Source organism: Egretta garzetta, unplaced genomic scaffold, assembly GCF_000687185.1.
Source record: "Egretta garzetta isolate BGI_Z169 unplaced genomic scaffold, ASM68718v1 scaffold231, whole genome shotgun sequence".
Classification (NCBI taxonomy): domain Eukaryota; kingdom Metazoa; phylum Chordata; class Aves; order Pelecaniformes; family Ardeidae; genus Egretta; species Egretta garzetta.
This window is the reverse complement of record NW_009258727.1, coordinates 3,457,937-3,480,056: the sequence shown is the minus strand read 5'-3', so window position 1 is coordinate 3,480,056 and position 22,120 is coordinate 3,457,937. Positions and strand designations below refer to the sequence as shown.

At 38.3% G+C, this 22,120-nt stretch overlaps 1 protein-coding gene across 1 annotated transcript in view; it reads left to right on the top strand.

The window, feature by feature from the left end:
• MMS22L (MMS22 like, DNA repair protein) overlaps positions 1–22,120 on the top strand; it is a 94,723-nt gene that overhangs the window by 66,671 nt on the left and 5,932 nt on the right. Inside the window, 8 exon segments of the mRNA XM_009649028.2 lie at positions 626–705; positions 708–767; positions 3,232–3,382; positions 8,054–8,196; positions 8,956–9,098; positions 9,252–9,411; positions 11,761–11,930; positions 20,010–20,221. Of these exon segments, the coding sequence (XP_009647323.2) occupies positions 626–705; positions 708–767; positions 3,232–3,382; positions 8,054–8,196; positions 8,956–9,098; positions 9,252–9,411; positions 11,761–11,930; positions 20,010–20,221 (1,119 nt within the window).

Below are 22,120 nucleotides of genomic sequence, written 5' to 3'. Positions count from 1 at the left end.
ATTCATGCCACATTGTCTCAGGAAGAGATGGGAGTTATGTGTAGTGGTAACTTTTGTCCTTACTGTACTAACAAAGCTGTGGGCATTGCTTTCAAACCTAATTGTCTGCAGCCCATCAGGATAAAATGAATCTTTTCGCTTATCAAAACTTGTACCTGGTGAGCTTTTACAAATGAGAAATAGGTTTCAGAAGGAAGCTTTACAATTGATCCAAATCATCTGCTATTATTTGCTGTACACAACCCTAACCTAAAAACCTTACTGACAAAAATTTTAAAAAAGCATCTGGCTTTGGATTGTAAGCAGACTTGCTCGTTATGCTAGCAGTTGCAAAATGCAGATATTCATTTTAAAGCTGCCTATTTCTCATTTTGATCTGACATATTAAAAAGCATATAATTAATGGTTGACATTAGTAATTAACATTAACTTTATGGCGCTTAATATGCCATCAATCATCCATCAAATAACTGGTACGCATAATGTCTTTGCATAAAGGTTTTAATTGCACAAAATGATCCTTCAGTTCTCAGGCTCTACGGCTTAAAGTAGTTGTAAATGCGTTTTTAAAAGATGTGAATTTTTCATTTATTGAACATAAACATTGTTTTTTGTTTCTCCCTAGGAGTGTGCACAAACGAGCGAACCAGGGACTTCAAGTAGGGAGCACGGCCCTAGATGCCCAGCTTCCATTAGTGGCTAAAGAGTGAAGAGCCAGAGAATGTCACAGATGCCACCTTCCCCACAGCTTGCTGATACAGCTGCAGGTTTGCATTGACCCTCCCTGCGACTACCGGATTTGGTGCTATTTTCTGGGTCACAAACTTTCAGGGATTTTGTATTTTGGGATACTTCTACTTCCATGCAGTAACTCAAATGTGAATCAATGCAAACAGTAGATTCTCTGCTAAATATTTTGACAAGAAGAAATGTTGTAGTGTTCAATTACTTGATAGAATACAAACAGATTGAGAACTCCAAAGGGGTTTGAAGCTGTACAAGCCTGACTTCTTTTTCCCTACTAGTCGCAGATTATAATCAAGATCGCAAATGCTACACAATATAAATGAGAACTTCTTTCACTATATCTAGGATTTACATCTTTTTGTAGAATTTTATTATAATTTTGTGTTGAACTATTCTTTTCATTATGGTTGCGATTCAAACTAAATTTCTTTTAAATAATATTTTACATTTGAAGGAGATTTTTAAAAGGTTGATTACATGACTATTGCTTTTTGTTGAACATTTATGGTCATGGTCATAAAAAGATTTCATAATTCATTTTAGTTATTTATCTTGCTTTACAATTTTATTGAAGTACAACCTTCCATATGTATGTGAACTCCACTTGCAACAAGTCAGCATGGCGGTGTAGAGAAAGAAATCCCAGTTTGATCTTTAACGTCAGTAGCTAGCATTGTATTCTGTAGTCACAAGGAAATCTTGTATCTTTGTAACTAAAATTTAGAGAAGTGAAATATAAAGTATTTTTTTCCCATCACGGTATGAATTAGATAAAATTACAAGCTCAGAAATACTGAGTGAGTAATAGAAAAGTTGAAAGACCCGTCATTTGAAGCGGCTCTGCAGGAGTTAGTAGGTAACGTTAATGAAGGAGGCAGCGTGCGACGGTAGTGGTCTCTCACACTGCTGCAGCATCTATGGGAAACAGCAATACAAATCAAAGGCAGAGGTTGTTAACGTCAAAACTTTCATTCATTTCCTACAGTGTCCTATCTTTTTATTTTATATTAACTCAGTGGAATAGCAAGAAGAACAACCTATTATAAACCCTGCTTAGAAGCAGGGGAGTGCAGTGGTGACCTGCTTTATAGAGGCGTGTTAAGGCAGTACTACAGAGGAAGGCAGACCCTTCCCACGCTGCATGAGCTTCTTGCCTTAGAGGTTGCAGCCCAGAGGAGAGAGCGGCTGTCACAGCTCTCCTGCTCCCCCTGCCAGGCAAATAGCCAGGGACTCCCATCATCGTTTCTGTCTCCCATTTCTCCCCCACCCGCGTTATGGCTGATGCTGCAGAAACAATGTGATAATCTGGGAGAAGGCTGGCACAAATTGCTTCCTCACCTAAGGCAGAGCGAGGACTCTGCATGACCTTCTTTTTTATTCTGAGGCACATAAGGAAATGTGCAGTCCTTCATAGCTTGAGGTAGTCTGTCGCTATACCATTAATTAAAATAGCTTAATTGTTGTTTCTGAAAAGTAGCCTCTTCTGTCTAATTCAAAGTCAGCTTCTCAATGTATGCAGTTTTATAAATCATTATTTTAATAAATTAGTATTAATTTATATTTTACTTGAATTGGAGAATTTGGGAACTAGTGAGCCCTTTTATTGCATTGCCCTGCAAAGTCAGCTTTCCTGACTCATTTGGTGCCTCTGATGTCCTGTAACTTAATACCTGCTCAGCATTTCAGATTACCTTTTCTCCCTGAGTTTAAATGCATTTGTCATTTGCAGCATAAAGCACATGCTCTATTTTTTTACTCTAGTGGTGTCAGATGTAGATTCCACAGTAGACCTAACAGAAACAGCAAAAGGTTATGCTTCATTAACAAAAACTCTGTGCAAAATACTGTCCCAGTCTCTAGTTCTGCAACTGTTGTAGAAGGTCCTTTTTTCAAGAATAAGCTTGTCCATAGTGCTTTATTTACACAGTAACTTCTGATACATGAAAGTCTATTCTAAGATAGACAGGTACTAGGTTTTACTGAGTGAATTCTTTCCAGATACAGTTCTTCACTGTGATGAGAAGTGTGCAAAACCAACAAAGCAAATAAATAAAACTCAACCCTGTAAAGCAGAGTAATACTTATGTGTACAAGGAAAGAAGTGGTCGATGGAGGCAAGAAATGGAGGCCAAGAAGCAAGTTTTTAAGACATGGTTTTTAGTGCATAGGTGGTAAAGCTATGCCTTTGGGATTTATAATCTGTGGTTTCATGAATATATTTAAAATTGCAAATGTTTGGATCCATTTTGCCTCCGTTGTGTTCAGCGTGTCACGTTGACTTACAAACTCCTTGGGACAGAGACTACATTTTAACATGTGTACAAACGCTGTCTGTTAGAATAGTCGCCCAGTTTTAATTGAGATTTCTGGTACTCCCAGACTGCACATTCTTACTCGTAATTAATTTTCAATGCTTTTTAGTGGAACAGGGATGTACTGAGAAACTGATAACACGGTGCCATGTTTTTCTCTCTTTAAAATCAGGTTTTACTCTCTTAGCTTTGGATATACCCAGCAAAGCCCTATCAGATCTTCAGCCACAGCCTGTTCTATCAATGATGCAGCTGTTTGGATGGGATGACATGGTGTGGCCTCAGCTGGTGTCAAGATACCTAAGTCACCTAATTCAAAACAGGTGAAAAATTGTGACTACTTGTTTTTCCACTACCTTGTCATTCCTTCATTAGACTTGAGGAAAACGTTGCTTCAAACAGTAATGTTTCATTAAGATGGTCCAGGTTCTTTGCAGCTGCTAAAGTTCTGGGTTTCTTGAAATCATCTGGGACATTTCACAGGGAATAGAGGGTGTTATTTGGGTTGGGCTGTTTGTTTGGTTTTATCTTGTAAATAGCTTAAGATGCTCCAAATTTGTCAGGAAGATAGGTAAGTATTTTGAAAAAGTTACTTGTCTTTTCTATAGAAAACCACTTATTTTTTCCCAAAGGAAACAGTGTTGTTACTAACAGATTTTGGAAAATGAGGACCTAGACAGTATCTTCAGAGAAGTACTTCCATGAAGAGCAATTCTGCATCAAAGTGAAATGCCTGAACCCATAACCTATTTTTAATTTGCATAGTTATAGTTGTTCATCCCCATCTATTGTTGTTACACTTGCACAGAGTTGTTATGGTTTGGCAAGGCAGTAGCCTCTTGCCCTAGCTGCATTTGAAGTTGAATAATCTAACTTGGTAAATTTTAAAATTTCTAGTTAAAAGTGCTGGACTTATTTTTCCCCTACCTTAACACAAAAAGTTAAATCATCTTATAAAAAGTCAAGATAAACTTTATCACAGAAATCTGAAGATGCTATATAGTAAGTATTCAATATTTAAATATCTTGACTTTTTCGAAATAAAGAACTTCTGCAGGAAGCTGAGGACGATGGGTTGGGCAATATTGAAAGTATAAGGAAAATGATCATAAGGAAATGTATGCATTAAAACTTTCTTTTTGACAAGGTTGGAACACTCTCTGAGTACGTATTAATGTTCATGTAGCTCAGGTTTCTGAGACCTGCTAAACGGATGGTTTAACCTAAATAACAATTTTAGAAAATTTATCATATTCCTATGTTTTACATGCCAAGGATTTTTTTCACAGAATTGTTTAGGTTGGAAGGGACTCTTGAGATCACGTAGTCTAACTTGTCCAGTGCTTCTGCTCAAGCAGGGTCAGCTAGAGCAGATTGCCCAGGACTCTGTCCAGTCAGAATTTTATACACCTGAGAAATTTTATTTGCTTTAAGTAGGCCTCTGTGAACATAAGAGAGATGGATGGTGGTGGTGGTTGTTGTGGTGTGGGGTTTTTTCCCCTCTCACCCTGCTTCTGAATCAGGCTTTGGAAGCAGGGGAAGTGAAAGGTGAGAGAGAAAGAGGGATTGTTTCTATGTTGAACTGTATTTGAAGTGAAAAATGTTGCACACTTTTAGGGCACATGTTGTACTAGGACCATAGCTGTAAAGCAGAATATGGTAAAGACTATTTCAGTGTGATTGGCAAAGATGAGGCTGCGGCCTTCTTGCAGGGAGATATTAAAAGAGGTTGAATTTAGTTCCTCATGTGTCAGTTTGGAACTCAGGGGAGGAGCGCTCAGTCCTCTGATTTGCTGTCTTTCTCTTGTATGGTCTTTATAGGGTGAGTTTCGTGCAGAGTTGCAGATACCTAGCACGTGCTGAGTGTAATAGGAGTTAAGCGCATAAATGCCCATTTGTAATTTGAATTTTATTGCTCTTCGGGTGAAATCAAGAAAAACATGGTGATGCCTGAACTGGAATTCTGGTATAATTTAGGTGATTAAGGCTAATTACTGGTTCCCCCAGTAAACACTTAAGTGATTTAAAGCAGTTACTAAGTTAAGTATTAATTAGCAATATTCATTAAGCACCTGACATATTGTTACATATGTATCCACAGATACCTTGCTATGCTGGCTGAGGTAACATTTACTCCATTTGGAACCACAGCTGAAGCACTCCTGTTCCCAAGTGTTTGGGAGCACGGTTGCATTAGCAAGCGCAGAACACACACACATGGCTAATAGTGAGTTCCCCATACAGCCCTGCTGCCACAATTTCATCTAAAAATGCAGTTAGCATTGATGATAGTTACCTGGTGTACATTAGTTGAGAGGCCGGAGCACTTGTGCAAGAATTCAGAAAACCCAAGTTAAGTGGGTCTTGCAATCTGAGGGAATTTAAACATTTACATTTCCAAATGCCACCTTAGAAAGGAACGAGGGGACCTTGTCCCTCCTCTTGCAGGTTGTACCATGGACTAATTGCAAATGTCAGGTTCCTGGATCCATATTGAGAGACCTAGCAGGAAAAAGCATGACTGCATAGCCGAGTGATGATGGGTATTTGTCTTTGCTTACGTGAGTGTATTTTCTCACTCCTTCTGGTTTTCTCTCATATGTTCTCTCACTCTCTGTCATGCTGTGCTTCTCTGAATCTTCCCCACGGCTGGAAGCATGGGACAGAAAGCACTCGCATAGAGGCAAATATTTTTGCCCCTAAGCTGTTGGGGTTACAAATGCCTAGACTCAAGGAGAATTGTCTGTTTCCCATACCAGTTGCCTGAAGGCCAACAAGGTGAGACTAGGCAAAAGGTATGTCCCTACCTCATCAGCAGAGCTGTAAGGTGCTCAGATTTCCCTGTGAAAGGACAATGAGTACCTGTGATAAGACTTTTTTGGTAGAATTATACAGAGGTATCATGCTCTAAACACTGTCATTTTATTATATGCTAATAAGACGCCAATTTTTTGTAGCGTGATTCATGTACTTATTTACCTTAGGCAGTTGCAGAGCAAAAGTTATCGAAGTATCTAAGTGCTGGGATCTTAAGACTTCATGGTTACTGCGTTGTGATAATTTTCACATCAAACATTCTCATTAAAAAGTAAAAAGATTATTTCATTGCTGATGCTGTTATATACCCTGCAAGCTCTGCCTGGTCTCTTTAAGATTGAAGCTTATTCTGCATATCAGCTATTTCAATATCAATAATAAAGGTTCTGATGGACAAGCTGTGCCCTTAGGAACATGCGCACAAGCTTTGGCATTTCTTTTGCAGTAGTGCCTAGAAGTTCCTCTCCAGATCCATGTTGTGTAGCGCGTGATAGGATTCTAACCCATTTAAACTAACTTTGAGCATGTGTGTAGGCTCACTGGTTTAAAAGGACCGCTTGCCGTGCTTCTAGGAGGTAGTTATTGTTCTTTTCTTTCTTAAGGATTAGGAGTTCCTCTCTAGTTTTAGGAAGATGCTTAAGTGCCCTACCTACCAGCAAGCAAGAGAAACAAGAGTGAGACTACAGCAGAAAATATTTTTGTAAGCCTTTGGGGCCAAGTAGAGTACCTGTGTACATAATGCTTTTTGCAGTAATGTATAAATAACAAAACATTCCAGCCTTATGTAAGCTTTAAGTCCATAGGAATCCTGTTTTTTTCTCTTTTGGTACTAGAATTTAATTATGATTTTTATATTTTATTTGCTTGCATTTTAGTCTCCTTGTTTATTTTGTCAATAGTACTTCAGCAGGGATGTTCAGACAAAATACACAGTTATCATTGGTTTTAACTAAATGAAATAGGTAAAAAAAAAGAAGTGTTATTAATGTTGTTCAGTGAGAAACAGAATCCAGTTTGGTTTCCATCTGGACCTGTGTTGACTTTCTCTTGCAAGCATAAGTAAAAATTCAGTAGAAAATAAGTAGATTTATATGTACATACATCAAGAAAAGAGTACAAGCATTTTTCATTAAAGTCAAAACACCTAGGACTGACCAGGGCGGAAATCTCTCGAATAAAAAGGTGTAACTATTTTCAAGAAATTTCACTGACCTGAAGCACACACAGAGCTCATCCGATAGGAATTGCAAACAGGGTACAGAACAGACGCGCTGTCCGTTAGCAGGAGCTTCTGCAGAATTAATGATGCTGGGCCAATATACTTGGGGAAAAGCGACTGCAGCAGCTACTCGCGGTGGTAAGGCAAGTAAAACTTTGGGAATACTGAAGAGTAGAGTACAGGGATTGCGCATGGAGCGTTGGTGGTGCCATTGACTCCAGCCTGCCACCTGGCTGGTAGAACAGTAGCGAGTGTTTGATTAGAAATATATACAGCAAGTTTGCTCTGTGTGTGAATATATATACTTGTGTGTGTATACACGCCTAAATACATGGGTTTGTAAGGGTACATCAAGTATAGCGGTTTCCTTTGTCATCTCCAAGCGGCCTTTTTATGTTTCCCTTTTTGATCTGTTTCTTATGCGACATGTCTGTCTTTGCTAAAGCAGACCACCTCCATCTTTTACGTAGCAAGGACTAAGCAGGCTTCAGAGTAGTGTGGGGCACCTGAGCTAGTTTTATATGAAAGGCTGGGATAGCTTAAGCAGTGTCAATATGAAGTTCCAGGTTGGTTCAGATAAACTGTTCCCAGCATTGTCCGTCGGCAATTTAGATAGTACTGTCAAATTATCCATTGCTAGAATAAGGTATTTCCCATTGTGTGAATTTTTCTCCCTCTGTTCTATGTAGAGAAATCATATGTATATGTGTTTATATGCTTTTGTACTACCATGTGTGGCATTACCAAATTTATCACGTTCTCTGTATTTAGGCATCAGGATGTTGCAAGCAAAGGCTGCAGAGTACACAAAAGGAATGCCAGTCGGTCTTTCTACATTATTTCTAATTGTTTCTGTGCACCGTTTCTGTATGTCTACAGCCAAATGAGACACTCTGGCACCTTTTTGCATACTTTTATTACATCTCCCTACCTTTTTCTTCCCCTTCTACCTACGCAGTGCACTGTGTGAATCTTTTTCCAGTATGGGTTATACATCCTATGAAGCTTTGACAGTACGTTCTTGGTTTCGATGCGTTTTGCAAATGTTCATAGATCAACCGCCTGGTATGCTGGCCAAGACAGATGCTGAGCGAACAGTTGGTAAGTGTTCACATTTCCCTAATGTTTGCAGTAATGATTCTATATTGCAAAACTGGCAAACATTTTCAGCTAATTACAAAATGTATTTTTGTTTGTATTCCTTTACTTTTACCTAATTACAAAATGTGTTTCTTTACGCTGCTTGTGCTATTTATTGATAGTTTGCCTGCTCTGCATATGACGAATTTATCACAAACAAAGATAAAAGAGCTTGTTTCCTTGGAAGCAAAGAACAAAAACTTGCTCCCAAGGAGACAAGCTATTTTTCCCCCATGGAGAAACTGCTCTGAAAAAAGTGAAAATCTGAAGTAAATAGTCAGAAATCATGCTGTGAATGCCCTAAAAGAAAAAAAAAAAGGAAAAAAATCCAGTTGCAAGTAATTCTTCCCTTTTTTATATTGGTTATTTGCTTTCTTAGAGCAATACTTCATCGCTTCTTCTATAAAACACTGCAGTTCTAATTATTTGTAGAACACATCTTCTAGAGACTAGTTTTCATACTCATTTTGTAGAGTTTGAAGAAAACCATCAGTAAAATGAAAGTCTTGGTTATCCATACTCCTCATACTCATGTATCTGTATTAGAAACATAACTAGTTTAGACACATGTTCTTTGTCTAGAGAGATGTAGTTGGTTGCAGAATCCTTGTATTTTAGACATTTGAAAATCATGTTTCATTTTATGACTTTGGGAGTAAAGTAAATCGAAAAGCATAACTGTATACTATGTTTACTGCTGTGCTCTCTTGTAACAAACAGGGAAAGCCTATATGGACCAGCTGACTGAAATGACAAGACTTATTTTTAAACTCTCAGAAGTAGAAAACATTCTTTCAAAGGCTCATGTTGAAGAGTCACTTTTCAAGCAAGACCCTAAAAACGCTCTTGTCCAGTTCATTAAGGTACTGTACATCTCTGTGTTAGCTTCATAGGACAATTTTAGGGAAAAGGAATTTTCTATCAGATTTTGTTCGGTGTACAAAAAGAAATTATTCACACAAACCTCCTAAGAGACTTCGTAAGTTGTATTTATTTCAGTGTTTCTGTTTTTTCAGGCTGTTGGTAGAACTTACAGTGGCCTTCAGACGCTCCCTGAGAAATCTGCTATGGTAGCAAAGACTCTGGAGTATTTAGGTGATGTGCTAAAGTATGTAAAACCTTATCTGAAGGTAAAAGGACCTCCGGAAGGTCTGCAGCTTACATATTGGATCATAGGTAATTCTTTTTCAATCTCTTTTCTTTTAGGAAATAGTTTTAAGGAATTGGTAAAATGTAGTTTATTTTTTTTTTCCCCTCTCTACTGTCCATCTTAATGGTTTAAAAAAGCAAAGTCACCAAGATGTTACAGTTAGATATTTAATTTTCTTCCACTGATTTTCTTTGGGTTTTATCCTAGTGCATAACTTCGTTGTGTTGTTTTTGTTTTTTTTTTTAAATTACTCCTGCAGATCAGTGTTTTCAAAGTAAAATGTTTTCGTGTCTTTTACCACTGCAAACCACCTGTTTAACCTAAACAAAACCAGAAACAGTGACAAGCCAGTGAAGCAGTGTTACGACATACTACATTGGATTTACTGGAGTTATGATAGTGGACAGGTCAAGTTAAGAATGTAACCTGCTTCCTTTTAGAACTGCTCCTCTTTCATACACTCTGTGCTTTATTAAAGCTCAGATTCTAGTATTGGTTCATGAGAATGTAGAAACACTGAGAGGATGGAAAAGTGGTGTTTATTAAGAGTGAATTTTCCAGTCTGACCCACTTACCTTTAAAAGTAGAGTAAACCTTATGTCTCTTAAAGACAGAGGTAATGATTTGCACGTACACGCAGTGTACATCATGATTATAAGGGCTACAGTGACAAGTGTGACCAAGATGCAGAAGGTTCATCAAAAATAATGGAACATGAATCTTGTAAAATATTTTACTTTTCTGTTGCAAGATCTCTGCATATTTTGTTATCCAAGACATACGTCAAATTAAATGTTTTTAGATATCCAGATGTTGGGCTGGAGCCTTGTAATTAATTTTAGATCAGTATTTTCCTTTCTGTTCTTTGCAGTAGGAAATGATTAATCTTCAGGCATGCTGTTGTGTGCGAGAAATTGTCCTTTCTTTTTAGTTTAGAAAACATAACCAAGGTTTAAAAGAAAAAATATTTAAGTGTATTTCAATCGCTTCACGTTCTGTGGGCTTGTTAAATTATAAGGACAAAGCAAGAAACTTAAAAAAATCTAAACGCCTCTTGTCTGTGGTCAGATTGCATCTTCTGCTGTGCTATACATCACAGCAGCGATGACAGAAGGAGTACTTTTAGCTGGAATGAGCACGTTTCTTTCAAAACAGCAAGCTTAGACAACATTATTAGAAGTATTGTTAAGTAATCGTTCTCTCTCTCTATGATTGATCATTGTGTTTTCTTTCACTCCACAAGATTAATGTTGTTTTGTGTTGTTTTTAGAGATGATAATGGATGACTTTTATAGATTAATAATATCTTGTAACAGCCTACTTTTGATCTTTCATTATTTTCAGTCTTAAACATATTTTCTTGGGATAGTCCTGTATTTTAAGCCCAGCAAACTTTTTCTTGCTTCTAATTAAATATAATTTAAGAGTTAAGAATGTCTGTGGGAACAACTACATAGGAATCTTGTTTTATTTAATCTGTATTTGAGTATTAACACTCATGAGTATAGAGTTACTTTCTCAAGAAAAATTACACCTCACCTGCAATAAAGATGTTTCTCAAAGTTAAGGTATTTGCACGTCAACACCTTTTTTACTTTTTTTTTTTTTTTTTTTTTTTCAACTCAAAAGGAAGATCTTAAAACTGGCTCAAAGCTGCACAAGTGATACGTTAATGTGTTGAAAACAAGAAAGGTGTTCTCTGAGGCTCTCATTTTGTGAACTGAGAGCCCACAAAGACCTGGAGAGACCATACTGGTTTAATGGAGTTGGCTGCCCTTCATTCTTTTTAATCTGCTAAATTAGGTGCATTAAATACAGTTTGAAAGACATTTAATGTTTTCCTGACATTGAATTGCTGTGTGAGTAGTTGCTGATGTGGCTGCAGTGGTGTTAGGTAAATGTGAAGGGAAGGCAAAGGCAGCGTCTCTGTAAAACGTGATGAATGCACACAGTAAGGTAAATGTTTAAGTGCTCGTGTGCAGATTGCAGTAGTGTTATGTATCAAGCTTAGTTAATTTTTCTGCAGGGACGTGAGAGACTGTCCTTTCTTTAGCGTTATTGTACTAAAGCAGCTTCACTTGCCTAAAAACTTGTAGTTTTAATGGATTGAATCAATTTAGTACTTTCAATGTTGCTGAACTGTAAATGGACGTTGAGTTGTCTTGAATGGGCTTTTTTGAAGGGTTTACCGTGGAATGAGTACATGGGAGTGAGACATTTCAATTGCTGTTGCTACTCTTGGATTGTCTAATTTAACATAATTGCCTCTTTTAGGCTTTCTTAATTTTTTTTTTCCTGACTGTAAATTGCTTTGGGATTTCTTGATTTTTATGTATTTATTTATTTTACTTTATTTTATTTTTTCTTTTGACCAGGATGTCTGGTAAAGTTCTGGGCACCAATACTGGCTACTTCCAAAGCGCAACAACTCTTGTTCCGCATTGTGGATTGCTTACTGCTGCCACATTCTGTGCTCCAGCAGGACAAAGAGCTGCCTGTGGCTTTGCTGTCTGCCATTCAGGAAAGCCTACCTCTTTATCTTCAGGTACATATCTGAACTCTATTATCAGCAGACAAACGTATCTTGAGGAAAAGAGTCATACTGCAGAGGATGTTTTCTTTTTCCCTAATCAAAACAAACGTTGACTGAATTTCAAGAAGCAGCAAGAGAAGTGTTTTCTTCTTGTAGAAGTGGAAGGAAAAATGCCACCCCGTTGGCTTTCCTCTCATGGCATGCAGCTATGCTGTGGTACGCTCCAGAGCTGCTAGTCTAATCACTGTATATAGAGAAGCTTTTAGCCAACCTGCTGTTTACACTGGTCTCTGATGTGAGACATTTCTGAAACGGTGGATCAGATAATTGTAATGTGTAGCAAGACACTTGTTGAGATGACAGAGCAAACAAATGTTTTAAATCATCCTTGACTTGGCTAACTGTAGCTAATTAAAGGTGAGCTACTCTCTTTTTCGTTGCTCTTAGGAACAAAAGACAGTCCTCTGCATATCATGGCACTGTTTTATCTTAATAGTTTGAGAATGTGTTTTTCTGAATCAAATTTTGCTGCTTACGCTTACATGACTAAAGCCTTCTTGCCTGTCATTCCTCTTACCCTTCCCTCTGCTTACCTATCACTCCTGAAAGTCTGTAAGGCTTGTTGATGCTGTAGAAAGAGACTCATTCCTGTGGGTGAGGGAGAGAAAAGAATATATTTTTTTAAATAAATAAGCTGACATGGTTTTCCTTGTAAATCCTTGGGTCTTTTTTGCTTGCTTCTTTTCCCCTTTCCTCGTAGTCTTCATCTTGATTGCAGTCTAAACTGATTACTTCACAGGATTGTATTGTGAAACAATGCAGTGGTGACATTGTAAACATCCCTCAGGTTTATTCCTTTCACAAGTTGCGTTGTGATCGATGGCGTGTCATATGGAAGTGAATATGATTATATAATGATGTGCAGAATATGACTTGCTTTGCTGCTCTGTAGGTATTTTCAGAAGCTATATACATGTAGGACCATCTGGACACTGATATTACCACAGAGTGTGACCGTCTGCTTTCTAATTTAGTATTTTAGTCAGAGCGCACTGTTTCTCTGTAGTCTGCACACACGGATGTAGTTTTAAGATGAAGCCACTCAAGTTGGTTTTGAAGTCCAAGTGTTGTGGACCTTTGTTTCCTGTTTTCTTTGTCAGTCTCTGACTTCCTGACCTCCCTGTCGTACTCTTCAGCAGTCTGCTGCGTAGTCCATGTGCTTTCCGGCTAAGCTAGGTGATCTTATTGACCAAATAGTTTATTTTAGACAAATGCTGCTTCAAGAAAACCAGTGATTCTTTAATTTGACAAACACTTCTGGGGAGAGAAGACAAAGAGGAGACTTATTTTTCCTATTTCAATATGGAACTTCTACATTTTATTAATTGTTTGTATTTACGAAGTTCCAACATTTTTAAGTGCTTCAAATTGTTTCACTCTTTCTAAAATTTTTTTTTATTTGGAAGCAACTCAAAATCAACATATTCCAATATCTGTTTAAAAAAAAAATCTCTTGGGACTGCTTTCTGAGCTTCTTTGAGATCGAGTGGATTCTAGGCGCACTCTGGCTTCTCAGGTTATTGTTTCACAGTTGGCTTACAGCAAGTTGGCTTAAGGCTAAATTCATTCCCTTTCACACCCCTCTGCATTCCCATTTAATTTGCTTTAATGATTCTGTGAATATGGGATGATTTTTGAGGTGATTCAACCAGTAACTAGCCCCACAAAACAAACACACACCACCACCACCCCTCCCAAAAAAAACCCAAATGGCCATATCAGAAAAGTGATAGAACAGTATATGTGGGAAGGAAAGCATGTAAACTTGTTGGGAGAAAAGACAGAAACGGCATCCTCTGGAAATAACCCCACCTTGACTACCTTAAGCTGCTGGTGAAATGTGTGATCAGACTCTCCTTGGGTGGCTGCCCTATGTCTGGTGCCCGTTCCTGGAGGTGGGCAGTGGTCTTTTAGTGCAGGAGCCTTAATTCACCCTAACGTTAGACAAACATTGTTCCATAGATCTGTCCCTGTTAATATTCTAGCTTACAACTTAATCCTTTGGCAGTTACATGAAAATAAAGAAACAGGAATTTGGAGACCATGCAAAATATCTTCTTATAAATGCAAATTCTTTATTCATAGTTAAAGCATAAAAGCCCTTGAGTAGCATTTCTACTCAGAGGTCTTTTCAGGTTTGGTTTTTTTTTTCTTTTTCCCAGTCTTCTGAAAACTTCCAGGCTCTATCTGAATCTTCTCTTCTTTTTTTGTTCTGAATTCTCCTTCTTTAGGTCCTTCAGTGTCAGCTCCTCCTCCTTTGTCTAAAAAACCTTCTTAGATCTCCAAAAACATATTAGTTTGCAAGCAATGGTTTGCAAAACTTCCCTCTTTCCAGAGCTTTTAACAACTAATCTTAATATGGTTTATTTGATCCTTTTATGTGGGTTTTGAAAAGGATTTGAAATCAGTCTTAGTAGCAGGTAATTAATTTCACACATTCATTGATGCAGCAATCTTATGAAATCCTATAGAATTTCCCAATTGTATAGAAGAAGGTTCCCCAAGGAGTCACGTACCCTATGTAATGGTAATGCAACTGGCCATGCAACCTGGGCACAGGCTTAAAAACAAGAACAGTGGTGGTGCCACTGAGCTGTACTGGAAGAGGGCACTGCCTTTGTTCGTTCATCACCCTAAAATGGCAGAGGCCAATTTTTCATCTTTCAGGACAACATATGAAGCTCCTTCTTTCAGGACAACATATGAAGCCTATAGGAAAGATGGGGAAAATCTTTTTAGTAGGGACAGCTGTGTCAGGGCAAGGGGTAATGGTTTTAAACTAAAACAGGGTGGGTTTAGACCAGATATAAGGAAGAAATTCTTTACAATGAGGGTGGTAAAACACTGGAACATGTTGACCAGAGAGGTGGTGGAGGCCCCATCCCTGGAAACATTCAAGGCCAGGTTGGATGGGGCTCTGAGCAACCTGATCTGGTTAGCGGCGTCCCTGCTCACTGCAGGGGGGTCAGACTAGATGACCTCTAGGGGTCCCTTCCAACCCAAAACATTCTATGATTCTTCTCTCCCCAAGCATAGTTCACAATCCATCAAACTGATGGCTGTATTCCACCTTCCCTCACCACCCCGCCAAACCTACAGGTTTATTTTTAACAGATCAAAACTGCAGGCTTTGTTTAATTTTACACAAGCACAAATAGTTGTCAAATGCGCTAATTAAGACTAGACATTGCATTTCTCTCTTCTCAATTTAGACTGACTGTATTTACTCATTTCGTTTGTGTTTACTGTATATATAAATTTGGGATATACAGCTGTGTCTTTTGACAGTCATTAGGAGCTGATCTGTTCTCCCCTATACATTGAACTTACCTAGAAATTTCCTTCAAACTCAGTCACTGATTCTGCCTTGTCAAAATAGCTTAGCTCTAGCAACTTTTAAACTATTATTTTTTTCTTGCCTAAAGGTTTAGTGTCTTGATACTGTTTCTTTCACTGGGCATCATGTGTTTTGATAATATTTGATGACCTAAGAAAGATTTTTGTTGAGATGTAATATCAAAATTGTCCTCACGAGTTGTTTGAATGATGGACTTCAGAAAGTAAAGCATGAAGAACATGAATGAACAGCCATTTTATAATTTTATGGGACTGTTCCTAGTTATGAGATAGTGAGGCATGTAAGATCTAAGATTAGATATTTTGCTATTCTAAAAAGAAGTTGAGTTGATTTGTGTCGTGAGAAGTTGTGTTGATTTGTGATAGTGGATTGCTGAAGCTTACCACAGGAAATTTGAGAACAGTTGAGATTTGCTCTTGGATGGATTTCTTGGAGAATGATTTGGAGGCATTTTGGTACGCATTTACCAGTAATATGGGAAAGAACTGAAGCGGCATGCAGAACTTATTTTAGAGAAGGAATACTAGTTTAAATTTATCTTGCAGAATACACTGTAGGTGCATGGAATAAGCATAATATACGTAATAATGGGAAAGGTAAGATACCCTGCTTGATTTATCAGCATTAATCCTGTGCATACACAGAAGATGGTTGATTTCTGTCTAAATACAGGAGAGTGGTGAAAGAGCTTAATTCTAAGTAGTGCTTGGCACATACATTTTCCAGTGATTTTAATGGGCCTGTGCAGGCTCAGCATTTGTCAGAGATCAGACCTTAAAAGCCCTCCTGTGAGCCACATCTGTGGTCCGATATTTGAGCAAGCTTATTAATACGTTTTGTGAATTATAGTATGTGTTTAATAGGAATTGTACAACGTTAATTGGTGAACAGCAGATTTATTCCAACAGCAGGACTGATATTATAAGTCATCATTAGGTAGCTTGGCATTTCTGCAGTGAATAGTGCCAGTAATCCATACTAATCGGTTCTTCGCTCTCCACAGGTGATTTACAGATATATGGATAAATCAGAAGAAAGAGGCAGCTCTGGCCACAAAAGGTTCCTGCAGTGAACACGCACAGGAATCAGTTGCCTTTCTGCTAAAATGAGGAGCAGATGTTGTCATGGCCCTCTGCTCCCCTTAAAATGTCTTTGGTTTTTTGTATATTTTTTTTTAACCTCAAAAGATGGCTGAAGAACATAATTAAGAAAAAGAGGGTGGCTCTATCAACCCTTTAAAGTCCATCTGCTTTGTAGGGATTGTCCTAGGGGTCTGATGCAATTGATTTCAGATCTCTGGTCCAGAATGGCAGTCCAGTAGCATGTGTTTCTTTTTTCTCTCATATGAACAGTAGCTTCCTTCATCTCTGTTAATTACTGGTTGGATTTAAAAGAAGAAAGTTCTACGTGATTTCCTTGTAATTGCATCCTTGGCCGGCGCTGCCTAGGATATTTTGCCATTGTACTGAGAGATTTGCAGCTACTGTGCAGTGTTGGTAATTCATCCCTTGTGCCGCTTGGGTTATGGCGTTGTCCAGGTCCATTGCTCTCTGCACTTATGCAAGGAAAAAAGAGTCCAAAATAAAGAACACAGTGTTGAGCTAAAGTCAGTGGGCTTCTATGTCCAAAAGGGAAATCCAAGTTCTTCTCTGGAAACTTTTAGGGTACAGTAGAAACATTGGGGTCAAAGGTGTGATGATTCTTCCCTGAAGAGCTTTGATGCCGTAGATGTGCCCTTCGTGTGTGAGGACTGACTCCTGGATTTTTCTACTATATGGAAGAGATGGGTTTTTTGTTTCGGGGTGTTTTTCTGGCTTCCAACAAAATGGGATTTTTCTCATTGGAAAAAAGAATTTGCATCTTGGAAGCCATTGGTACTAATCTTCTCATTTTCATTAGGAAAAATGAGGAGGATCCTCCTTATCGAAGAGAGAATTTTGGTATCACTACATGGTTTTAAAAATTGCACCTTTTTTGAGAGGCAGCATCTCTGCCTGACTCACCAACAGGGAACCTAGAATGCTTTCTGAGGAAAACATTAGGTTACAGAAAAAAATGCTTTTTCCCTGTTCTTGTATGCTTCTTAACAGCTCTCCTTATAGGGTTTCGAGAGCTCTCTCTATCCTTATCAGATAACTAAAGAAAAAATCGCTAGTTACCTTATGTCCTTTTTTTTCCCCTCTAGTCAAGAAGAGTATCTTTCAGTAATGCCCTTGACAGGGTGTTGTGGTTTTTGTTTTTGTTTTTTTTTTGTTTTATTTAATCCTTCCTTCTTTTTCAGATTTCATCTCTCCCCATCCCACACCCCAAAAAATGAGAATTGGTTTACTTCAACTCAAAAAATGAAAATGCTTTTATGAAGGATCAGGCTATGTTTGTTGACCCATCTTCAAATTAAACTATTAGAAGATCTGCAAAAATTAGTCAGTGTTCTCTCAGATATCTGAATTCTAATATTTTTTTACTTTTTATTGCACCTATTAAGTATCTTTAGGATAATTCCTTAAAACCAGTAACTTGTTATTTAATAATAACTGATTTCTTCCTTTTTTTCTTGATACTATGTTGCATTTGTTGATCCTCAATTTGAAGAGCTGTCTCATTTTAGTAATCATCGCTGTTAGTTCTTCACAGGCGTTATGTTTATGTTTTGCTACAGGTGTCCTCTGTAAGGTTTTGATGTTATTTGTGTCCCTTTTATCAGATTAATACACTTTCTCACAGATTTTTTTTTTTTTTTTTTTTTTTTTTTGTAGTGTTAAAACAGTCTTGAGTCTTAAGAGTGCCAGCTCTGATTTTGGGGTTATGGAATATTTCCTGTCTTTTTGTAAAAGCTGTACTACAGCAAGCACAGGCAACTCTTCTTTATGCCTGCTGCGACATCTTATTGAAAATACCAAACACTCAAGCTCATCTACTAAATAATCTGCAGTCTGTAACAGGCTCTCTGAGTCTGCTACATGCCAACAGTGTTTTTAAGAATTCTGATATAGCAGCAACTGCTTTTTCCTACAAAATTTTGCTGTACGTACACAAAAGGAGGGGAGGATCTGAACTTAGCAAAGTCCCAGTTCAGGAAGTGTGGGGTTTATAGCTGGGACTTGCCAAAATTACCAAGGAGCTCTACAAGTATGTGAAGGTGAACCCTAACTGACCATGTCTGTGTTCGAGGGCCACCTAAATCAAGTCTTCAGGCAGGTCCCGAAGCACCTCCTTTCTCGAAATCTCATGTCTCCTCTATTTGTTTACTTTGGAACTAGAAGTGGGAACTCCCCATTTCAAGAAAGTGCCCAGACGACCCTTGGCTATAGAATCATAGAGTCGTTTAGGTTGGAAAAGACCTTTAAGATCATTGAGTCCAACCATTAACCTAACCCTGCCATTCCACCACTAAACCATGTCCCCAAGAACCACGTCTACCCGTCTCAGCCTGCTTTTTTTCCTGAAAGAATTGTTCTGTCACGTTTGTACAGACAGGTATAGATGAAAATCTTTTGGGGGAGGGACTCCTGTGCGACAAACAACAGAAATACTCTTTTATCGGTAGCTGGGGAACAAAAGCTGCTTGTCTTGAACTGTTAATTCATTTAGTAGCAGCATTAGCTTGCCTCAGCAACCGTCAATACTCAGGCTTCTACCAAAACTGGAGTCTGGATTGCAATGCTAGTGGAAGTTTGAAGTAGTGCTGGAGCTGCTGTCAAGGGACTCTGTGCTTGAACTTCTTTTATGCCATTATTCTTGTTGGACAAAACTATTGGGAAAACTGTGAATTCTGAAGAGGCTTCTGTTTGTGCTGCTGACTGAGACCCTCGTGATAGGACTTTTTTTTTTTTTTTCTTAGTGTTTTGTTGTTGTTGTTCTCAGTAATCAAAGGAAGGGGAAGGAAACTCAACTTTTTCTCACAGCAACTTGTACCAGTAAGAATACTTTTTTTTGGAAATGTATTGCGTATGCATTGTATAACTATGGGTAGTGTACAGATAGGCACTTTCTGGGCAGGTACTTTCATTATAGGTTTTTCTCTGGATCAACATAGCTTATATTGGATTAATCACAGCAGTTTTAGCCTTATCTTAAACAGATTTGAAAAAAAAAACCTCTAAATCCCTTACAAATGGTGCCTAATTTACCCTAATTTGTTCACAGCATGAGCAAATTTTTCTTGTCAGACCACGATTCTAAGTGCTCATTTTTCTGCTATATTGTTCGTACAAAAATTTCACAGGGTGCTTTACAAACAGATGAGGTATTCTCCGTATCCCTTCATAAATCTTACCTGACTAATATACTTTGTTAGACCATGTACAGAGTTGAAAAAAGAAATGAGGAGCTCTTGGGCACAGAGACACTTTCTCAGGTCCGAAATGCCAAGGTTTTATTTCAAAATTGAAGGAGAGCTTGCCTGTCCCAAAGCTTATTTTCCACCATATTAATTAGTCTAGTAATAGATTTTTTCTCTCCTTTGCAAGCCTTGCCTTGGCTCTGTCTTCATTTGTAGACCGTCCTCTCTCTGCAGCAAATTACTGATGCTTATTTGTCAGGCAGTAGTTACTCTGTGTGCAGCAGTTTACACAGCGTGTAGCAAGTATTTAGCCTACAGTTGTTAAAGATTTATTCAAAAGTATTGTTAAAAATGTATTCAACTTCTCACTTTCTAAAATTTTCTTCTACAGGGCCTGTCCTTTATATGTTGTCAGTCCCAAACCCAGGGGGCCTATTTAAATCAACTGCTTGGGAGCATTATTCAACAGTATTTTGGACGATTTCTGCCGCCTTCTCCGACTGCACTTGGAGCCGGACAGCATCCTATGCTGACTGCTTTATGCAGTTCCATTACAGCCCCCCAGATGCTCCGTCTACGGAAGACCACTCTGCATGTCATAAAGTAAGGACCAGAGAAGGAAAAAAAACCTTCACTTTCAAATTTCACAAATAGCTAATGAGAAAGGGAATGCCACTGGTTTCCTCCCAGTTAACTGGTAGTTTGGCTGTGGTAAGAGCCTATAGGTTGCTGGGCGGGGAGCAAAGGAAGGACAACGTGTATACTCGGGGAGATTAAAGTTGGGAAGACCTGGAGACTAGCGAGTCCTTGAGGATAAAGGTCCTAGTCTATATGAAAAAACATCGCATGGGGCCACATGAAAATGATTGTTTATATCCAAGGTAATTGTATTTTTCTGTGTTAAAGAGTGTGTATACAAGTTAAGAGAATTTTAGTGTTGATCTCGGTTCAATGTTATAGGCAATCCCTTAAGTAAAGCCTGTATTGTCGCATATTGAAGGAGTGAATGAAGATTTCCTACTCTTATTTCTGACGTGTTTTTAACTTACGAATACTCAAACTTTATCATCTCAAAGTTATTTGTGAACGCATGCATGCATGTCTGAATTTTAAGATTGATAGTGGAAAGTAAGTTCTGAAAGCGTAGTGGCGCTTGGTGACTTGTTAGCCATGAAATGTTCTTTAGTGATCTGGGAAGAATACCTCAGAACTGAGTGGCAGTCTGATGAACAAGCTGTTGGGTGGTCAGGAGGCAGTCAGGAGGTCCATACATAAATACGTACAGGGTCTGCTAGCTGTTTTGGTGTACGAAAGCTGGTGAATATCTTGCTGTGGCATGGAGGAAATTGAACCACGTGATCAGGGCTGTATTACCCAGGTCAGAGAACTGCTTTAGTGGAAAAGCACACCCCACCCCCCCCCAAAAAAAAAATTAATGTGAAATTTTCATTGTAAATTAATGTAGTAGAAGAGTTCAGAGCTGCTAATATTAAAGTGAGTAAGACCGCATGATCCAAGGACCACAGAAGTAAAGTGTTACGACTTTCATTTGCCAAGTTATACCAGTGCTCTGAAGCTGTGGAATGAAGTGCTCGGATCTCTGAAAGCCAGGTTTCATTTGAAAGCCAGGTTTCATTTGAAAGCTGCAGAAGCACGCCTGAGTAAGTTTTTAACAAGGATGGTGGTTTTTAACTGACGCATTGCTCAGTAAACATGCGTGCCTTTTTTGGGTAGCTAATGGTACCTAATATTAAATATCTAAGAAGTTATTTTGCAGCTTTTGGGAGTGTTCTTGCTGACTGATGAATAAATGCTGTGTGCTTTTTACCTGCACTTTTCTGTCCTGAAAGCTTCAGTTTAAACTTGCTGTCTTCAGATTTCAGTAAAGTCATCTGTAATGTCAAACTAACAGTAGTTCAGAGTTTTGTATCCTTCTGCGGAAAAGAACAAATCGAGCCATTCAAATTGGAACATTCAGTGTGCCTGATGTCAAAATTTGCTTTTGTTGCAGGCTGACAGGTCACCTTTTATCTCTGTGACAAATTTTATACTGGATATGATTGTATTAATTGTGATGGAGCAAAAGCAGACATTGGCTGTCCCGTTACAACATACCGTTGGCAAAAATAAAATAACAGTACCAATACAACAGCAGAGCTGTTATAACAAGTTGGGTTGTGAGTGGATGAAAGCACATAAAGCTGAAGAAAGAACTGAACAACAGTTGTATTTTTGGATGTTGGTTTAGGGTTTTAGAATCTTGATTCCTTCATTTTTTTCAGTTATTTTATGAAGCTGCCTTTATATTTTAACTTTTATAGTCACACTTGGCTTTTTAACCATAATTATGATAGCTGCTATTTCTCACTTCCCTCAACAGAAGAGTCAGAAGGCATCACTGTCCTCTGGTAAATTGGGAGTCTTTTCTAAGACTAAGACAAGTAGAAGCCACTAGTTGAGCCTAGATAAAGATAGAAATCTATGTAATAGGCCTCCTGCTGA